Source organism: Panthera pardus, unplaced genomic scaffold (genome assembly GCF_024362965.1).
Source record: "Panthera pardus isolate Hobbes unplaced genomic scaffold, ASM2436296v1 HiC_scaffold_24, whole genome shotgun sequence".
Taxonomy (NCBI): Eukaryota; Metazoa; Chordata; class Mammalia; order Carnivora; family Felidae; genus Panthera; species Panthera pardus.
Genome location: NW_026526810.1, coordinates 30,760,885 through 30,776,106, shown reverse-complemented (window position 1 = coordinate 30,776,106; position 15,222 = coordinate 30,760,885). Strand labels below are relative to the sequence as shown.

Here is a 15,222-nt window from a genome sequence, read left to right as displayed (position 1 = left end):
TTTTTTTTAATGCATGAATGAACTTGAAATTGGATTTAAATCATGGACCGAGAGAGATTTGAGGTTGACAGAAGAAAAACTCAAATGGTTCAGGTACACCTTGGATCTCACTTATGCTCCTAGACGATTGGCTACTTACAAAGGCTATTCTTTCTTTCGGATCTCAAGGAGGCTTATGCAATACGAACACTGGTGACTTTGTCCTAACACTAGCCCCTCCTAGAAACAGGTACCAAGGAAGTATGGAAGGCAGTGCCCACTATTTTTGCCTTTGCCTCTAGGTGACTCTACGCTGGGCAAGCCTGTCTTTTCCCTCTGGCTTTGTATGTCAGAGGACTGACTTGCAAATATGCCACGATTTAGGAATGGGAGAAAGCAAGTCAGTCCGGGCTAATGCTGCTGTCAGAATGCCTAATTTACTCCTGTGGATGGAGCACACTAGAGGACTATCCTGGATGTCAGTGGTTGTCAGCCAGGGCCGCATATTTTAATTCCTGAGGCACTTAAAATATATACTGTAGCTGCCCCTCCCTTCTGAAATAAATGGTTTGCCTGAGCCACAGCTTGTAAAAGGGTCTCAGGTGATTCAAATGTGCAGCCAGAGCTGGGAGCCATGCATGGGGATCAACCTCATTTTCCAGATTAAAAATAAAGCCCAGAAAAAAAATGAGATCTAAGGTCACATAACTGAGTGGCAGTGTTAGGACTGGAAACTGCTACTTGATTCTTTAGAGAAACAGCAGTAAAGGAGAGATTTCATTACAATATAATAATGCATGAGGCTACGTATTAGTTAAGTGCTAATATTTTCGTTAAAATCATGGCATCTATGTTCACAAACGAGAAAGTTTCTTTACCGGCAACGATCTTTAGAGGTTTGGATCAGGGTGTGTTTAGCTAGCCTTGGAAGGAATTCGGCACACTACCTCTCTTACTATACTCTAAAATCTTGTGTAAACATTTCTTCCTTCATTAAAATAACTGAAGTCCCAGTAAAAAAAAAAAAAAAAAAAAAAGAAGAAGATGATGACCACGACAAAGACCTCTAACGTCTTTCTCTGTCAACCAACTTTGCAACTTAAAATTTTTTTGGTTTAAAAAACTTTGAGGAGTGCCTTGGTGGCTCAGTTAAGCATCCGACTTTGGCTCAGGTCATGATCTCGTGGTTCGGGAGTTCGAGCCCCCTTTGGGCGCTCTGCTGTCAGCACAGAGCCTGCTTCAGATCCTGTCTCCCTCTCTCTCTCTCTCTCTGCCCCTCCCCTGCTCTCTTTCTCAAAAACAAACAAACAAACAAAAACTTTGAGTGGCAATGGCTGCATAACAACGAGAATATAAGTAATGCCTCTGAACTGTATACATAAAAACGGTTAACGTGGTAAATTTTATGCTTCATTTATTAACCGTAATTTTTTTAAGAGAGAAACAGAAGAAGAAAAAGAGAAAGGAGGGAAGTGAAAGAAATCTAGAGGAGGAGGTCCCCAAAAGACAAATTAACCAGTCTGAGCACCTGCTAGCAGACATTCAAGAAAAGCCTGCTGGGAGGAAGGAGCAGCTCCCCAGGCAGGGAGACCGTCAGCAAAGCGAGGCTCTGCAAAGAGCACAGGAAGTAGGTCACTCTGGAAGAGTTAGAGGTCCCACCCCACAACCACACAGAGCTCAGTCTCTAATCTAAGATGTGGCGCTACGCAAAGGGTGACCTTCACGCTTCCTAAGACCTGGGTTGCGTCCAAATGTCACTGCATTTCCATATCTAGGGCTCCTCCTAGAGAGAAGACAGTTAAGTTTCCTTCATACCACATAGTTCAGGATCCTCTTAATCTTGGAATTAAGCTGATGGCAATAGTTTGGTTTTTTGTTAATGGCAAATCAGCATACCAACACTGAGGAGAAAAGAAGAATGCAGACACACTCAGAGCAAAGAGCCATGAAATACCAGTGGCATGCCTCTTTGCTCTGCAGTTCTCCAAAGAATATCGTTTAGTGTCTAAAACAACCTGAGCCGAAGTTGGACGCTTAACCCTGAGCCACCCAGGCACCCCGGGCCTTATTTTGACTGCTACTGAAAAAGAATAAAATCTACGTTGCAATTCAATGCAAGAGACACTTTAGGATCCCCCCTAGGAAGAATAAAGTGAGGAAGAGGAAGGACAGAAGGGAAGAAAAGGGGAAGGAGTAGCTTACTATACCACAAGGAGTTTCGCTGATGATGACATGGGTCAGGTCATATCTCAGGCAAGCTAAAGGGCCCCGATCTCACTTAACACTCAAGTGCTGGGGCGCCTGGGTGGCTCAGTCGGTTAAGCATCCGACTTCGGCTCAGGTCATGATCTCGCAGTTTGTGTGTTCGAGCCCCGCGTCGGGCTCTGTGCTGACAGCTAGGAGCCTGGCGCCTGCTTCGGATTCTGTGTCTCCCTCTCTCTGCCCCTCCCATGTTCATGCTCTGTCTCTGTCTCTCAATAATAAATAAATGTTAAAAAAATTTTTTTTTAAAAAACAAACACTCAAGTGTCAACCAAAACTTGAGATGAAATATTTTACTTCTATAAAACTGATCTTCGGGCACCTGTGTGGCTCAGTCAGTTGGGCGTCCGACTTTGGCTTGGGTCATGATCTCACAGCTCGTGAATTTGAGCCCCGCGTCGGGTTCTGTGCTGTCAGCAAAGAGCCTGGAGCCTGCTTCCGATTCTGTCTCCCTCTCTCTCTGCCCCTCCCCCACTCATGCGCGCGCGCTGCGCCGCGCGCTCTCTCTCTCTCTCTCTCTCTCTCTCTCTCCTTCAAAAATAAATAAACATTAAAAAAAAACTTTTGAAAACTGATCTTCCACTTGACTCTTGTATCTCAGGGTGGATGGGGTGAGCTCAGTGTAAATGGGGTTTTTCTCATCACTTTCTGTAGTGTTTCACCTCCCACAGCATACTTGCTGAGACAGCCAGGTGCTACAAGACAGAAACACACAATCAGCAATTCCTAAAGGACTGAGTTATGGGTTGAACTGTATTCCTCACCAAATTCACATGCTGAAGTTCTAACTCCTAACACCTCCGCATGTGACCCTATTTGCAGTATTAGTTAAGATGACGTCACACTGAAGTAGGATGTGCCGTTAACACATTATGACTATCGTCCTTACACAAAAAAGAAACCTGCACACAGACAGGCACACAGGGAGACGGTCACAAGCCCAAAAACCGCGAAGACGGGAGAAGCGAAAAGATCCTTCCCTAGCATGGCCCCGCTGACTCCTTGGTTTCACACACCTGGCATCTAAAGCTGTGAGACCATAAACACCTGTCGTCCTAAAGCTTCCCGCTTGCCGTACTTTGTTACCGCAGCCTGAGCAAACTAATACACACAGTAAGAGGGTAACGCGCACCAAGCAGCCTACCCCCCCTTCACACTGCATTTCGGGTCCAGCTTCCCGCCCCACGGCCACTTGCGCCGCATCGGTCCAGGCCCCACCTCCTCACTCTGGCTCTGCCTCCACCGGCTTCAACCGCCATCGCATTACCCTTTGAAAGATGCCAACTTCTCTGTGTCACTCTGGTTACAATACCTCTAGTGACTCACCAATTCCTATAGGAAAAAGTCCAGATTCTCCAGATTCTCCTGACTAAGCAGTCAGGTGTCTCTCTCCCAAGCTAGCTCCAACTGCTAAGTGACCCTGGAACATACAACCATTACTCTTGATGCCATGCTTCCTCCCTTTTTGTCACTCTCCCCTTCAATAACCCAAATCTGGACCATCCCAAGAACACCACTGCCGAGACCTGCGTTCACCGTGAAGATCTATATACTCGTGCCCACCGCAAAGACCACATCTATGACCTCCGTGTGTTTACTGCTTGTATGAGTCGTTCTGCACTCATCAAAGACTGCCTCGCCTGATTACCCAGCATGTTAAAAGTGCACACTTTGATCCCACAGCCGGACTATGAGCTTCTTAGGGATAGGGTTCATGTTTTCTAATTTTGGGGGTATTTCTCAAAGCCAAAGACAATGCTAGGCATATTTTAAGCAAGCTCTAGGTTCTTAAATCCTCACTGAATTAATTATTAAACATATATCATAAAAAAAAGGCGGGGCGCCTGGGTGCCTCAGTCGGCTGAGCGTCCGACTTCAGCTCAGGTCATGATCTCCCAGTTCATGAGTTCAAGCCCCGCGTCAGGCTCTGTGCCGACAGCACAGAGCCTCGAGCCTGCTTCGGGTTCTGTGTCTCCCCTTCTCTCTGCCCCTCCCCTGCTCATGCTCTGTTTCTCAATAATAAACGCTCAAAAAAAATTAAAAATAAACAAACATAGATTATAAATTCTTAATAATGTTACTTTTGGCTCTTCCTTCAACTGGGGGCTTAAAATTGAACAAATCTACAAATCTCATGTAATCCTCATGGTCCCACATATATCCAAATAATTTAAAACCTACAAGGAACAAGAGGAAAAAAACTCCTTAGGACTTTTAGTACCAAGTTACTTACCATTCTTCATCACTACATTGGACCAGACGTTTGCATTCAAGGCTTGAATGATTCGCTTTACTCCTGTAGATTCTGGGAAGTCATCTAATCAGGAAGGGGAAATAGATACATTTATACAAACATTTATACACACATACATAAATACGTGTGTATGTATGTATATATATGTGTGTGTACGTATATGTGTGTGTGGGTGTGTGTGGGTGTAACCCCCAAGGAAGTGTAACTGTGGATTATCTTATTATCTTGCTTATTTAGTTGGTATTTCACACTGTAAGTTATGTAATAAAGAAAAAATAAATGCAGAGCTCAGAGCTCCTAATAGGAATATCCGTGAAACTAAATCAATGAAATAAATGCACAATATAAAAGGTTTATACGATAAAGTCATCTCTATCACCTCACAATGGAATCCACTCATATCCTCCTAAAAATGTTAGTTCCTGTTAATTACACAATCCTGGCATACCACTAGAAATACCAATTTTGGTTACTTATAGAGAATGAGTTTCCTGAAGGCAGGAAAGGTCCTCTTGGTAATGCCATAAAATCCTGTAAATGCCCTATCTTCTTCTGGGAACCACAGAATACAATCACTGTTTATAACAGGTTTTGGAGAACAATTTCCTTATCAGAGAGACACAGTTTAAGGGTGAGAAGTAAATTTACTGTAAGTGTAGGAGACAGGCAAGGGTCATTAAAAATAAAAACCAACAACTCAGTTTTGCCGGTTTAGTATGCGTACTATCTTGCTTCTGGAATTTAACTGATACTACTCAAAATAATAGGGCAATAATCCCGGTTAGCATACTAAGAAGATGACATTCTTGGCTTGCAGATTTGTGTACAATGGAAATTGAACATGAAAGACTGTATGGAAAATAATGGCAGAAAAAGTTTTCATGTGGTTGGAAGACAAAGTCTCCTAAGAGCTTACAGGGCACCATCCATGTAGAACCTGTGTCCAGTGGCCTGACCTGGCACAGAATTAGAAGTCAGACGATCTGAATTTGAACTCAGGCTCTGTAACTTGTTAGCTATTTGATCAAGGGCAAATCACATATGCCATTCTCAAAGAAAAGTGGGGCTGACACCACTCTGCATAGCCGCCCCCCCCCCCCCCCGACAAAGGCTGGCGGGAACCACCAGCTAATGTGGTGCCTGAAGGACACCAGGCACTCAGTAACTACTGATGGATGGATGAATCATTTAAAAGATACCAACCTACAAACCCAACAAATACGGTGAGGCTTAAACTGAAAATACAAAGATGAATTTTATTGCCATCGTGTCTAAATGAGGAAATAAAAAGGCAGGTTTATCTTCACTATGAATAATTCTGTTCTTAAAAGAATACCTCAGATGACAGAACCAGAATCCATAAAAAGGGTCTGAAATAAAGAGCTAGAACCAGGAAGATGAAAGTGAATCCAAACAAGCATGAATTCTCATACCTGGGGTTAGAACACACGCATACAAAGCATACAGTTTGTTTTTAAAACTTCTAGGGAGGACTTCATCACTTCACCTAAAGATGATATGTTAAAAGTTTATTTTAATATTAAGCTAAATTAATGCAAGAGCATTGTTCAGACAAGGAGCAAGGAGATGTGTGGTGGTATAAGGGAGAAGAAATTACAAAATAAAAACAGATTTAAATAAATGACTCAAATGTTGACTCTCAGGGGCAACACTAAGATGAGAAAATTCTAGTGCCAGAAATAAGCAATTATGTACATGTTCATATACACAAAACAAGGCACAAGTTTTAGCGGACCTGGAAAGATGTGAGAAGAGAAACTGTACTTGTTCATTTTTAGTTATTATTAAAAACGTACAGGGAGAAAAATCAGCCTTTTTATTTCATTTTTGTCCTCTTCTTCTCTGGCACGGTTTTATTTCCAAAGGTAACATTTTGGAAAAATTCTAAATAAGCCAGAATATAAAAAGATATTTCTTAATTCCTTTCAAAAAAATTAGGTAGGTTTCATGTAATGATTACTTCTATCCTATCTATGTGCTTTAATCCATATTGGTTGTGCCTTAAAATATCTTTTGTAACAACTGGCATCTTCTCGATGCTACACCCCAACTGGTTCCCTAACTACAAGCCCAGCACCTTTTCCATTTCTTCCCCGTGGAACAAGTGAGAGGTCAGAGTTCATGATGCCAACACAGTCTTCACATTTCTAAACGGAAATGATCTCTCCCATCTCTGAAATACCACAGCACCAATATATATTTTTTTTAAATATTTATGATATTCCACTTGGTAATTCAATTGTTCATATACGTTTATCTCTTGTACTAGATTATGAGGTTTTGGTGGGCCAAAACCTGTCTTATCTTGGTAGGTCCCACAGCAGGGAGCACAAGTATATTTGGAAGCAGAGAAGGTAAGAAGAGGAATGAAGGGGGGGAAGAGAGATGTGGGAAGAAACAAAAGGTCCAGAGTATAGTGGAAGGCAGTTAAGTGAAAAGCTGCCCCGGGGGGAAAGGAGTGGGGATTCTGGGTCTATTTGTGGTTTCAAATGTCCAAAAGACATAAAAATAGGGCTGACATGCCCTTCCTAAGGTCCCTGGAAATTCAGCCTTAGGATATTAAGAATTCAAAATAAGGAACATTAACTATTTATGAATATAGGTCAAACCCTCTTTTTTTTTTTTTTTTTTTTTTTTTTGGGCAGTGGAGAAAGTATAAGAGATTGGAGAAATGACTGAGATTTAAGGTAGAAATCCTCTGTCTTCATCCGTAAGAAAAACACGAACAGTATTTCAAAAGTCCTAACATGCATGGTGAAGACAAATAAATGGATTATTTGATTACCAGTAAGACCACATCAGTGGGTTTTGCACAAATCTTTTCAAACAGCTGAGGAAAAAATATTTTTTTAATTTCACTTCGATTCTTCTTCCCCAAATTAAAATGCTCCCTCATCTCCGAATCCAAACGCCATGTTTCTCCCGACCCATAAATACTTACCATCCTCCTCCGGCAGCTCTTCCGGACTAAGCTCTACCAATTCAAAGCCATGTCTGATACACCATTCTTGAGCTTTTTGTCGGTTTACGCCTAACATGCAAAAGAATCTTCATAAGTAAAAAAACTTTTCAAACAGAATATTGCTGCAATACTCTCCACAAATCTCAGTGCTGCCCTTAATGTCAAGGTTATTCTAAAGGCACCCAAAATAAAGTAATGTAAAGAAGATGATTTCTCGGGGTGCCTGGGTAGCTTAGTCGGTTAAGTATCTGACTTCGGCTAAGGTCATGATCTCACGGTTCGTGGGTTCAAAGCTTGACAGCTTGCAGCCTGGGGCCTGCTTCAGATTCTGTGTCTCCCTCTCTCTCTGCCCTTCCCCCACTCGCACTCTGTGTGTGTCTCTGTCTCTCTCTCTTTCAAAAATAAACATTTAAAACAAAAAAGATGGTATCTCAAACCCCAAGTGTCCGTTCATAAAAAATAAAATGTAAATATTACAAGATTCCAAAGAGAAATAGCTGAAAATAGTTCTATACAGCAATAAAATCACAGGAGATATACTAAGTTAAGAGAACAAAAGTACTCTGCTTCCCAAGGCACAGCAACTGAATGTACCAACCGTAGCCCCGTTGGCACGCCTTACCATTTTCACACACTCTGTCACAGACCAAGATCATGACCTCAGGTAGCCATGCTTCTGCCAGTGGAAGCCAGGAGGAAACACTATCAAGACCAGATTTCTGGAGGGAGGAAAAACAAACAAACCAACCAACCCAGAAAAAGAGACAGTAAGAGACCTCATGGAAAAGGCGGGGGGTGGGGGGGGTGGGGGGGTGGGGGGGGAAGCACAAAATAATTTCCTCCTCAAGGTCCCTGGAAAACCAAAGCTTACTTGCGTGCTGTCAAAGTAAACCACCAACGCTTGGACAGACTCCGCCACCTCGGCAGTGACGAGACATTTGTTTGGCACCACGCACAGATTGATGTCTGCCGAATAGTATTTGTTATCAATGGTCCAGGGGTAAAACCTCACGGCATCATCGGCAGTCACTTCCACGAGAAGATCTTCTGCTCCAAGGATATCTGAACAAAAGGACACAACGTTAGCATGGGAAGTGCACAAACTGATACACACTGGTCAAGTTTCACGGTAAAGTATCAGACTAACAGGGTACTCTGGCTGCTTCTCTTTCGGTAAAGATTTCAAAAAGCCCCCCATTTATCAGGGTATTTCCTTCTCTATCATTTGATTGTAAAAGTAATGGTGGCATAATCGAACTCATGGGCTCTTTTAAGAACACAAGAACGATTGTGATTAGGTCAGACAGCAGGCAACAAAAGAGCTATTTAGCCAAACACCCAGAAAAAAGCAAGCAGAAAAGAAAGAACAGCTTACGTTTATTTTATTGCCTACATACTTCCTGTGAGAGGCAAGATTACAAGAATCTTCAGGAATCTGGAACTATTGTGTACTTACCGCAAGCTGAAAGGAAGACAGCAGTAAGGCTAAACCATTAATAAAATAAAAGCTACACATATTCCTTGGGCCAAATGCTTACACATTAATTCAACTAAAGATAGAAAAGAATGGATTCTGATAAATGACCCCAATTCCATTTATATTCAGCCTTGTTCAGATTCTTCGAAAGCCAACTCAAATTTTTGTTCGATAAAGACACTTTTGGCATCATTTAAAGACATAACAGCCAAGCAAATTTGTTTAGGATGTAACTAAATCTTTCAGAAACCCATGTGCAGTGCGGCTATAACTAATGAAATTCTTACAGTAAAAGCCAAATCAACGATGAACAAATATAGATGAGGACATGGAACCACTGAGCAGTTTGCTTCCATAATGCCGTAACGTATTCAGAAGTGGAAAACATTAGAAACTGTCCTACCCTAACCTCCCATCTCTCACATCCATACCCACAACCTATGTTTTATGTGGAAAGTAAGTTTAAAGAGGTAAAATAACATGCCACTAAAATTGGGTTCTTATAAGAAGGTATGGCGGGTGTCTGGGTGGCTCAGTCGGTTAAGTGCCTGACTCTTGATTTGAGCTCAGGTCATGATCTCACAGTTCATGAGATCAAGTCCCAGCAGGGCTCCACACTGACAGCACAGAGCCTGCTTGGGATTCTCTTTCTTTCTCTGCCCCTCCCCCCACTCTCCCTCATGCCCTCCCTCTCTCTCTCACTCTCTCTCAAAATAAACTTTAAAAAAGAGTGACTTTAGGGGTGCCTGGGTGGCTCAGTCGGTTGGGCATCCAACTTCGACTCAGGTCATGATCTCACGGTTCAGGAGTTCGAGCCCCACGTTGGGCTCTGTGCTGACAGCTCAGAACCTGGAGCCTGCTTCGGATTCTGTGTCTCCCTCTCTCTCTGCCCCTCCTCCACTCATGCTCTGTCTCTCTTTCAAAAATAAATAAACATTTTAAAAAAGTGACTTTATTTTTAAAAAAAAGAGACTATATGGCAAAATGGCCACAAACTCCTTTTCAATGCAAAGTAAGATGAATGTTATTTTAGAAAATATTCCTCAAACTCACAGTTAGCAGGACATAGAAAACTAGAAGATAATTTTCAGTTCCAGAGCTAAGATTATGTATTTGAAACACTGCCATAGTTTTTGCTCAAACAAAAAGATCTGGGGAAATTATGTAGTCCAAAAGACTGCTAGGATTAATGTATAGTAACTTACAAAGCATGTACGTGCATATATGCATGCTTTTCACTGGTAAACTATCTTCGTGTGGTTATTAGGAGGAAACGGTCTGAAAATAAAACGCCTCCTTTTTTAAAAAAAAAATTAAAATAACTAAACTTAAAATAAATTTAAGACTACATTTGACATATGGCACACACTGTGAAACTAACTTTCTAAAATTTTTCACTGCAACCAGAATTGTTACTTGTAAATTACCATAGGTCTATGCCAATATTTGAAAATCTGAATTTGTCTTGTCTGTTCAAGAAATCGACAGTTCTTGCTGCTTAATTTCTACATAAAGTAATCGTTCATGAATTATCAAGCAATTCCTTAGCAGCCAGCTGCAATGTCCTCCATGGAGCATTATGACAAGTTCAGGTAGGAAATGAGCAGGAAGAACAGATAAAGTGTAAAAATCAAAGATTCTGTTTTCATGTGTCTCACAGAAAAAGAAAAAAAAAAAACACCAAACCTCCTAGATCAAAGTCTATGTTGCATTCAAAGCTAATCTTCCTAACTCCAAGCAGGTGGTCCAGCAATATGCCGATAAAAGCACATATGGAAGAAGGCAAACTAAACCAAGGGAGTAGCAAAAATTGTATAAACTGATTTTTTAAGGGTAGGAGGAGCTACCATATGGAATCTGTTTTCTTCATTCATGGGCATTTTTTTTTAAATAACGAACAAATTAACTTTTTTTTTTTTTTTTAAGTAGGGAATACAGAGAGTAAAATACTGTTTCCACGTGTTATTGGGCAAAGGACAAAGAGTGGGACCAGAACTCCTGCTGTCACCACAAGCGGTTCTTGAGATTTCCTACACCGCTTGTCTTGTTAAAAACTGGAATAAAATTTCAGCTATGCGCTTTTGAAATCAGTCTTCAACTAACCTGGAAAAATAAAATCAATTAAGGGGTCACCTCCTTACTGACTGCAATTTAGGACATTGGGATCCATTAAGCATGGTTCGTTTTATTAATCGGTGCATAGAGCACAAGACAACAGACCCATGTGCTTCTCAGAGCTCTTAAAATTTTAGTTTTGTCTCTTCTCTGATTTCCAAGTGATTAAGATATTTACCGAACACACAGAAAGAAGCAATTTCTCTTTTCTCTACACCTGGATGAGAACAGAACCAATAGGCTGGGAAAATGAATTTCACCTGTCAGTGTTTTCCTAGCTGGGTGTGTGTGTTTCCTTATTCCTTGTGCTCCCTGGAATAACTTGATGGCTCAATCCACTTATCAGATTCTTTCATTTGTAACATTTTATGTCCAATCAGATACTTTCAGAGAGGCTGAATATGGACTTTATCATCATACCTGTGCCATCTCACAACTAGAGAAAAGTGAACGGTCTCATTCTTTTTGTCATCAATCTCATAATGTACGCTTTAATTTTAAAAATGTAAATGTCTACACTAAATATGGCTTTTCTCACTTACTTGTCTTTTCTATTTGGTTTCAAACGTCTAACAAGTTTATTCTTTTCCACATTAAAACAAGAATTGCTCAAATGCTTATGCACATGACTAAGAGTTTCTGGAGATGAGCCAGTACCGTTTACTCATTTCACAGATGGGAAAACTGAGGACCAAAAAAAAGGGAGGGGGAGGGGGAGGGGGGCAGGGGGGGAGGGGGAGGGGGGGAGGGGGAGGGGGAGGGGGAGGGGGAGGGGGAGCCACTTGCCTAAGGGAGAAGAGCCTAAAACGAAACTCAGGTCACCAGCACTTTTCCCTACTACACTGTGATGCAATACTGGTGATATTCAGGATCTGAGCTAGATCACACTCACGTGTCTAATGGTCACAAGCCCAAACTAACCTATGGGCTTACAGTATCTCCCACTTTTTTATGAAAACCAAAAATAATAGCCAGAACAAAGGCATCAGAATATACGAGCCTGAAGCACAATTAACCCATCCGAAAACTGTCTATGGGTTTTGGGTATTTATATGTTATAAGTGAGTTACAGTGATTGTGTTTTGGTTTTTGTTGCTGTTTGGCTTTTTGCCAGACTTCCTAGAGAAACCCACAATGTTGTTTTTTTTTTTTTTCCCCTTCTTTGCCCTTCACTAAAATGAAGTTTGATGTAGTCAAAACAATGCACAAATGAAGTCAAGAGCAGTTCTCCCTCCGCCTGGTGGATGCTGGCCTGTCTCCTTCCCGCTGTTGGCAGCCACCTGGTGGAGCTGCAGTACATCATTGTTTAAGAGACAAACACGAGATGATGAATTGCCAGTCTGTTGCCACAAACTTGGTCTCACAGCTTAAAATAGTAATCTGTAGTGTTTTCGGACGAGAAGTTAAACGTCAACCCAGTTCCAGGAGCAAGTACGAACCTTTCCCCCGGCTTTAAGTGCACGTATAAATCTCTTGCCCTGTTTGAGAAACGGGTACACATAGCCACCAATTCTCCTGCCACTCCGATTTACTTCTTGCTTCTTTCGCGAACTTCTTTCCCCGACAGTCCCACACGGCAAGTCAGGGACAAGATTCAAGAGAACGGAAGAAAGGCGTATGCCAAGGAAGCATGTCAGCTCCGCAACCCAATGACTGCTTCGTCCCCACACCCGCTCTGTACTTCTGTCTGTCCTAATGTCGCTTCCCTCAGAGAGTGTAAATTTGGTAAGCAGTCAAATCAGAGGAGGCATGCACACAGCTATCCTTAGTTCAGCATCGGTAAGAGGTGATACTCTAGCATGAATTAGGAAGCAAACTGGAGTTCCAAGGTGAATTCTACCAACACCAAAAGTACACATTTGCAATCCCTCCCTCCCTCTCTCTCTCACCCCCACACATACTAACCCTTACCTTACCCCCTCATCTATCCACTCCAGCCAAAAAAAGACAAAACAAGTCCATTCTAACTTAAATGCATTGATACTGCTTTAGATTAACCCTATCTTCTTCAGTAGAATTCAGGACACTTTTGACACCAGTAGAATTAATGTCCCCTTAATGAATCGCGACATTCTTTGTGAAGAGAAGCTGTCCAGTGGTTAAGTCATATTTTCTATGCCCAGAGGGAAATGATAGCTGCCACTCCAAATCAAGATGATCCTTCCAGAAATCAGCCCTCTTCTGAGAATGCAGCTGATTTTCTACTTTCTCCGAGAACTGAAGCTGCCTTTTCCGCAAGGTATCATAACCTCCCACCCCTGGTATCCACTCCTCCTGGGACCCAAGGTTCCTCTCCCTCCCCTCTGCACTGACAGTACTAACCAGAATAGAAAAGGCCATAAAACAGAAAACATGAATAGACACTTCTCTAAAGAAGACATCCAGATGGCCAACAGGCACATGAAAAGATGCTCAACGTCGCTCCTCATCAGGGAAATACAAATCAAAACCACACTCAGATATCACCTCACGCCAGTCAGAGAGGCCAAAATGAACAAATCAGGAGACTATAGATGCTGGAGAGGATGTGGAGAAACGGGAACCCTCTTGCACTGTTGGTGGGAATGCAAATTGGTGCAGCCACTCTGGAAAACAGTGTGGAGGCTCCTCAAAAAATTAAAAATAGACCTACCCTATGACCCAGCAGTAGCACTGCTAGGAATTTACCGAAGGGATACAGGAGTACTGATGCATAGGGGCACTTGTACCCCAACGTTTATAGCAGCACTCTCAACAATAGCCAAATTATGGAAAGAGCCTAAATGTCCATCAACTGATGAATGGATAAAGAAATTGTGGTTTATATACACAATGGAGTACTACATGGCAATGAGAAAGAATGAAATATGGCCCTTTGTAGCAACGTGGATGGAACTGGAGAGTGTGATGCTAAGTGAAATAAGCCATACAGAGAAAGACAGATACCATACGTTTTCACTCTTATGTGGATCCTGAGAAACTTAACAGAAACCCATGGGGGAGGGGAAGGGAAAAAAAAAAAAAAAAAAAGAGGTTAGAGTGGGAGAGAGCCAAAGCATAAGAGACTCTTAAAAACTGAGAACAAACTGAGGGTTGGTGGGGGGTGGGAGGGAGGGGAGGGTGGGTGATGGGTATTGAGGAGGGCACCTTTTGGGATGAGCACTGCGTGTTGTATGGAAACCAATTTGACAATAAATTTCATATATTGAAAAAAAAAAAAAAAAGAAGGAAAGAAAAAAAAGAAAAGGCCATAAAATAGAGACAGCACAGACCTGGGGTCAGACAGACCTACATTTGAATGCTGATCCTCTGTGAGAACAAAAAATTGACCTCTCTGTGTCTCATTTCCTCACCGGCAAAGGGACAAACACACTTCTGAAATGGCTTCTTGCAGATTAAACGCAACGATGCGTGAGAAGGTGCAGGCAGGCACTGGGCACTGAGTTGCCCCCAGTAAGTGTTCATTTCCCTCCTCCCGGGCTCAGGCGTCTGCCCACGTGCTGCACTCTGGACAAGAGGCTGGGCCAGAGATGCACGGGCAGAGGCGGTAAGCAAAAGTGCAACTGGGAAACGACCGCGTCCTCGAGCTGCTCTGGCCCCTCCCTTCCCAAAATATGCCTTCTCAAATGTTTCTTTTCCATTGTTAAGGCACAGACTGAGACAGAAGAGAAAGCAATTAGGAAAATTATAGGAGGCAGCAGAGTCTGACGTCAGTTGAAGGGGAAAGTAGCCATTATGAAAGAAAAGAATTGGGTAAAATGTGCTTTAGGAAAAACTATGAAGGCCAGACTTCTCATTAGCCAGCAAGGAAAGGCGAAGAGAGACCTTTAAAAATCATCAAGGCTCCATATTGTTGCAACTAGTTACAATCTCACAGTGCCATTTCCTGAAAGGTCCTAGAAAGGGGCCTGCTGTCACACACTTTGTAGCAGTTATGAACAGATTATTCCCCAAGTACAAGGGGCTATCTCCACCAGTGTGATACTTAACGCTTAGAACTGTGCAGACCTAGGGCCAGGCCTCTGTAAGGACAAGTGTGGGGAAATCCTCGTCCGTGATTCTCTGAGCCATCACCCTGCCGCCTCCCCGTGCGAGCGCAGGCAGCGCTTGGTTCAGTCTAAAGGACAGACGGCCAGTTGGGGCAGTACTAGGTTGCCCCGAGGGAAGAATAAC

General features: G+C 42.4%; 1 protein-coding gene across 4 annotated transcripts in view; it reads right to left on the bottom strand.

Annotated features, from left to right (window-relative positions):
- AAGAB (alpha and gamma adaptin binding protein) overlaps positions 1-15,222 on the bottom strand; it is a 64,302-nt gene that overhangs the window by 26,414 nt on the left and 22,666 nt on the right. For all 4 annotated transcript variants that reach the window (XM_019441697.2, XM_019441694.2, XM_019441696.2 and 1 more), the window contains exons 2-5: positions 8,350-8,540; positions 8,101-8,197; positions 7,458-7,547; positions 4,475-4,558 (exon numbers count right to left, since the gene is read on the bottom strand). In XM_019441697.2, coding sequence (XP_019297242.2) covers positions 4,475-4,558; positions 7,458-7,547; positions 8,101-8,134 — 208 coding nt within the window. In that variant the 5' untranslated portion in view covers positions 8,135-8,197; positions 8,350-8,540. The remainder of the gene's footprint in view (positions 1-4,474; positions 4,559-7,457; positions 7,548-8,100; positions 8,198-8,349; positions 8,541-15,222) is intronic.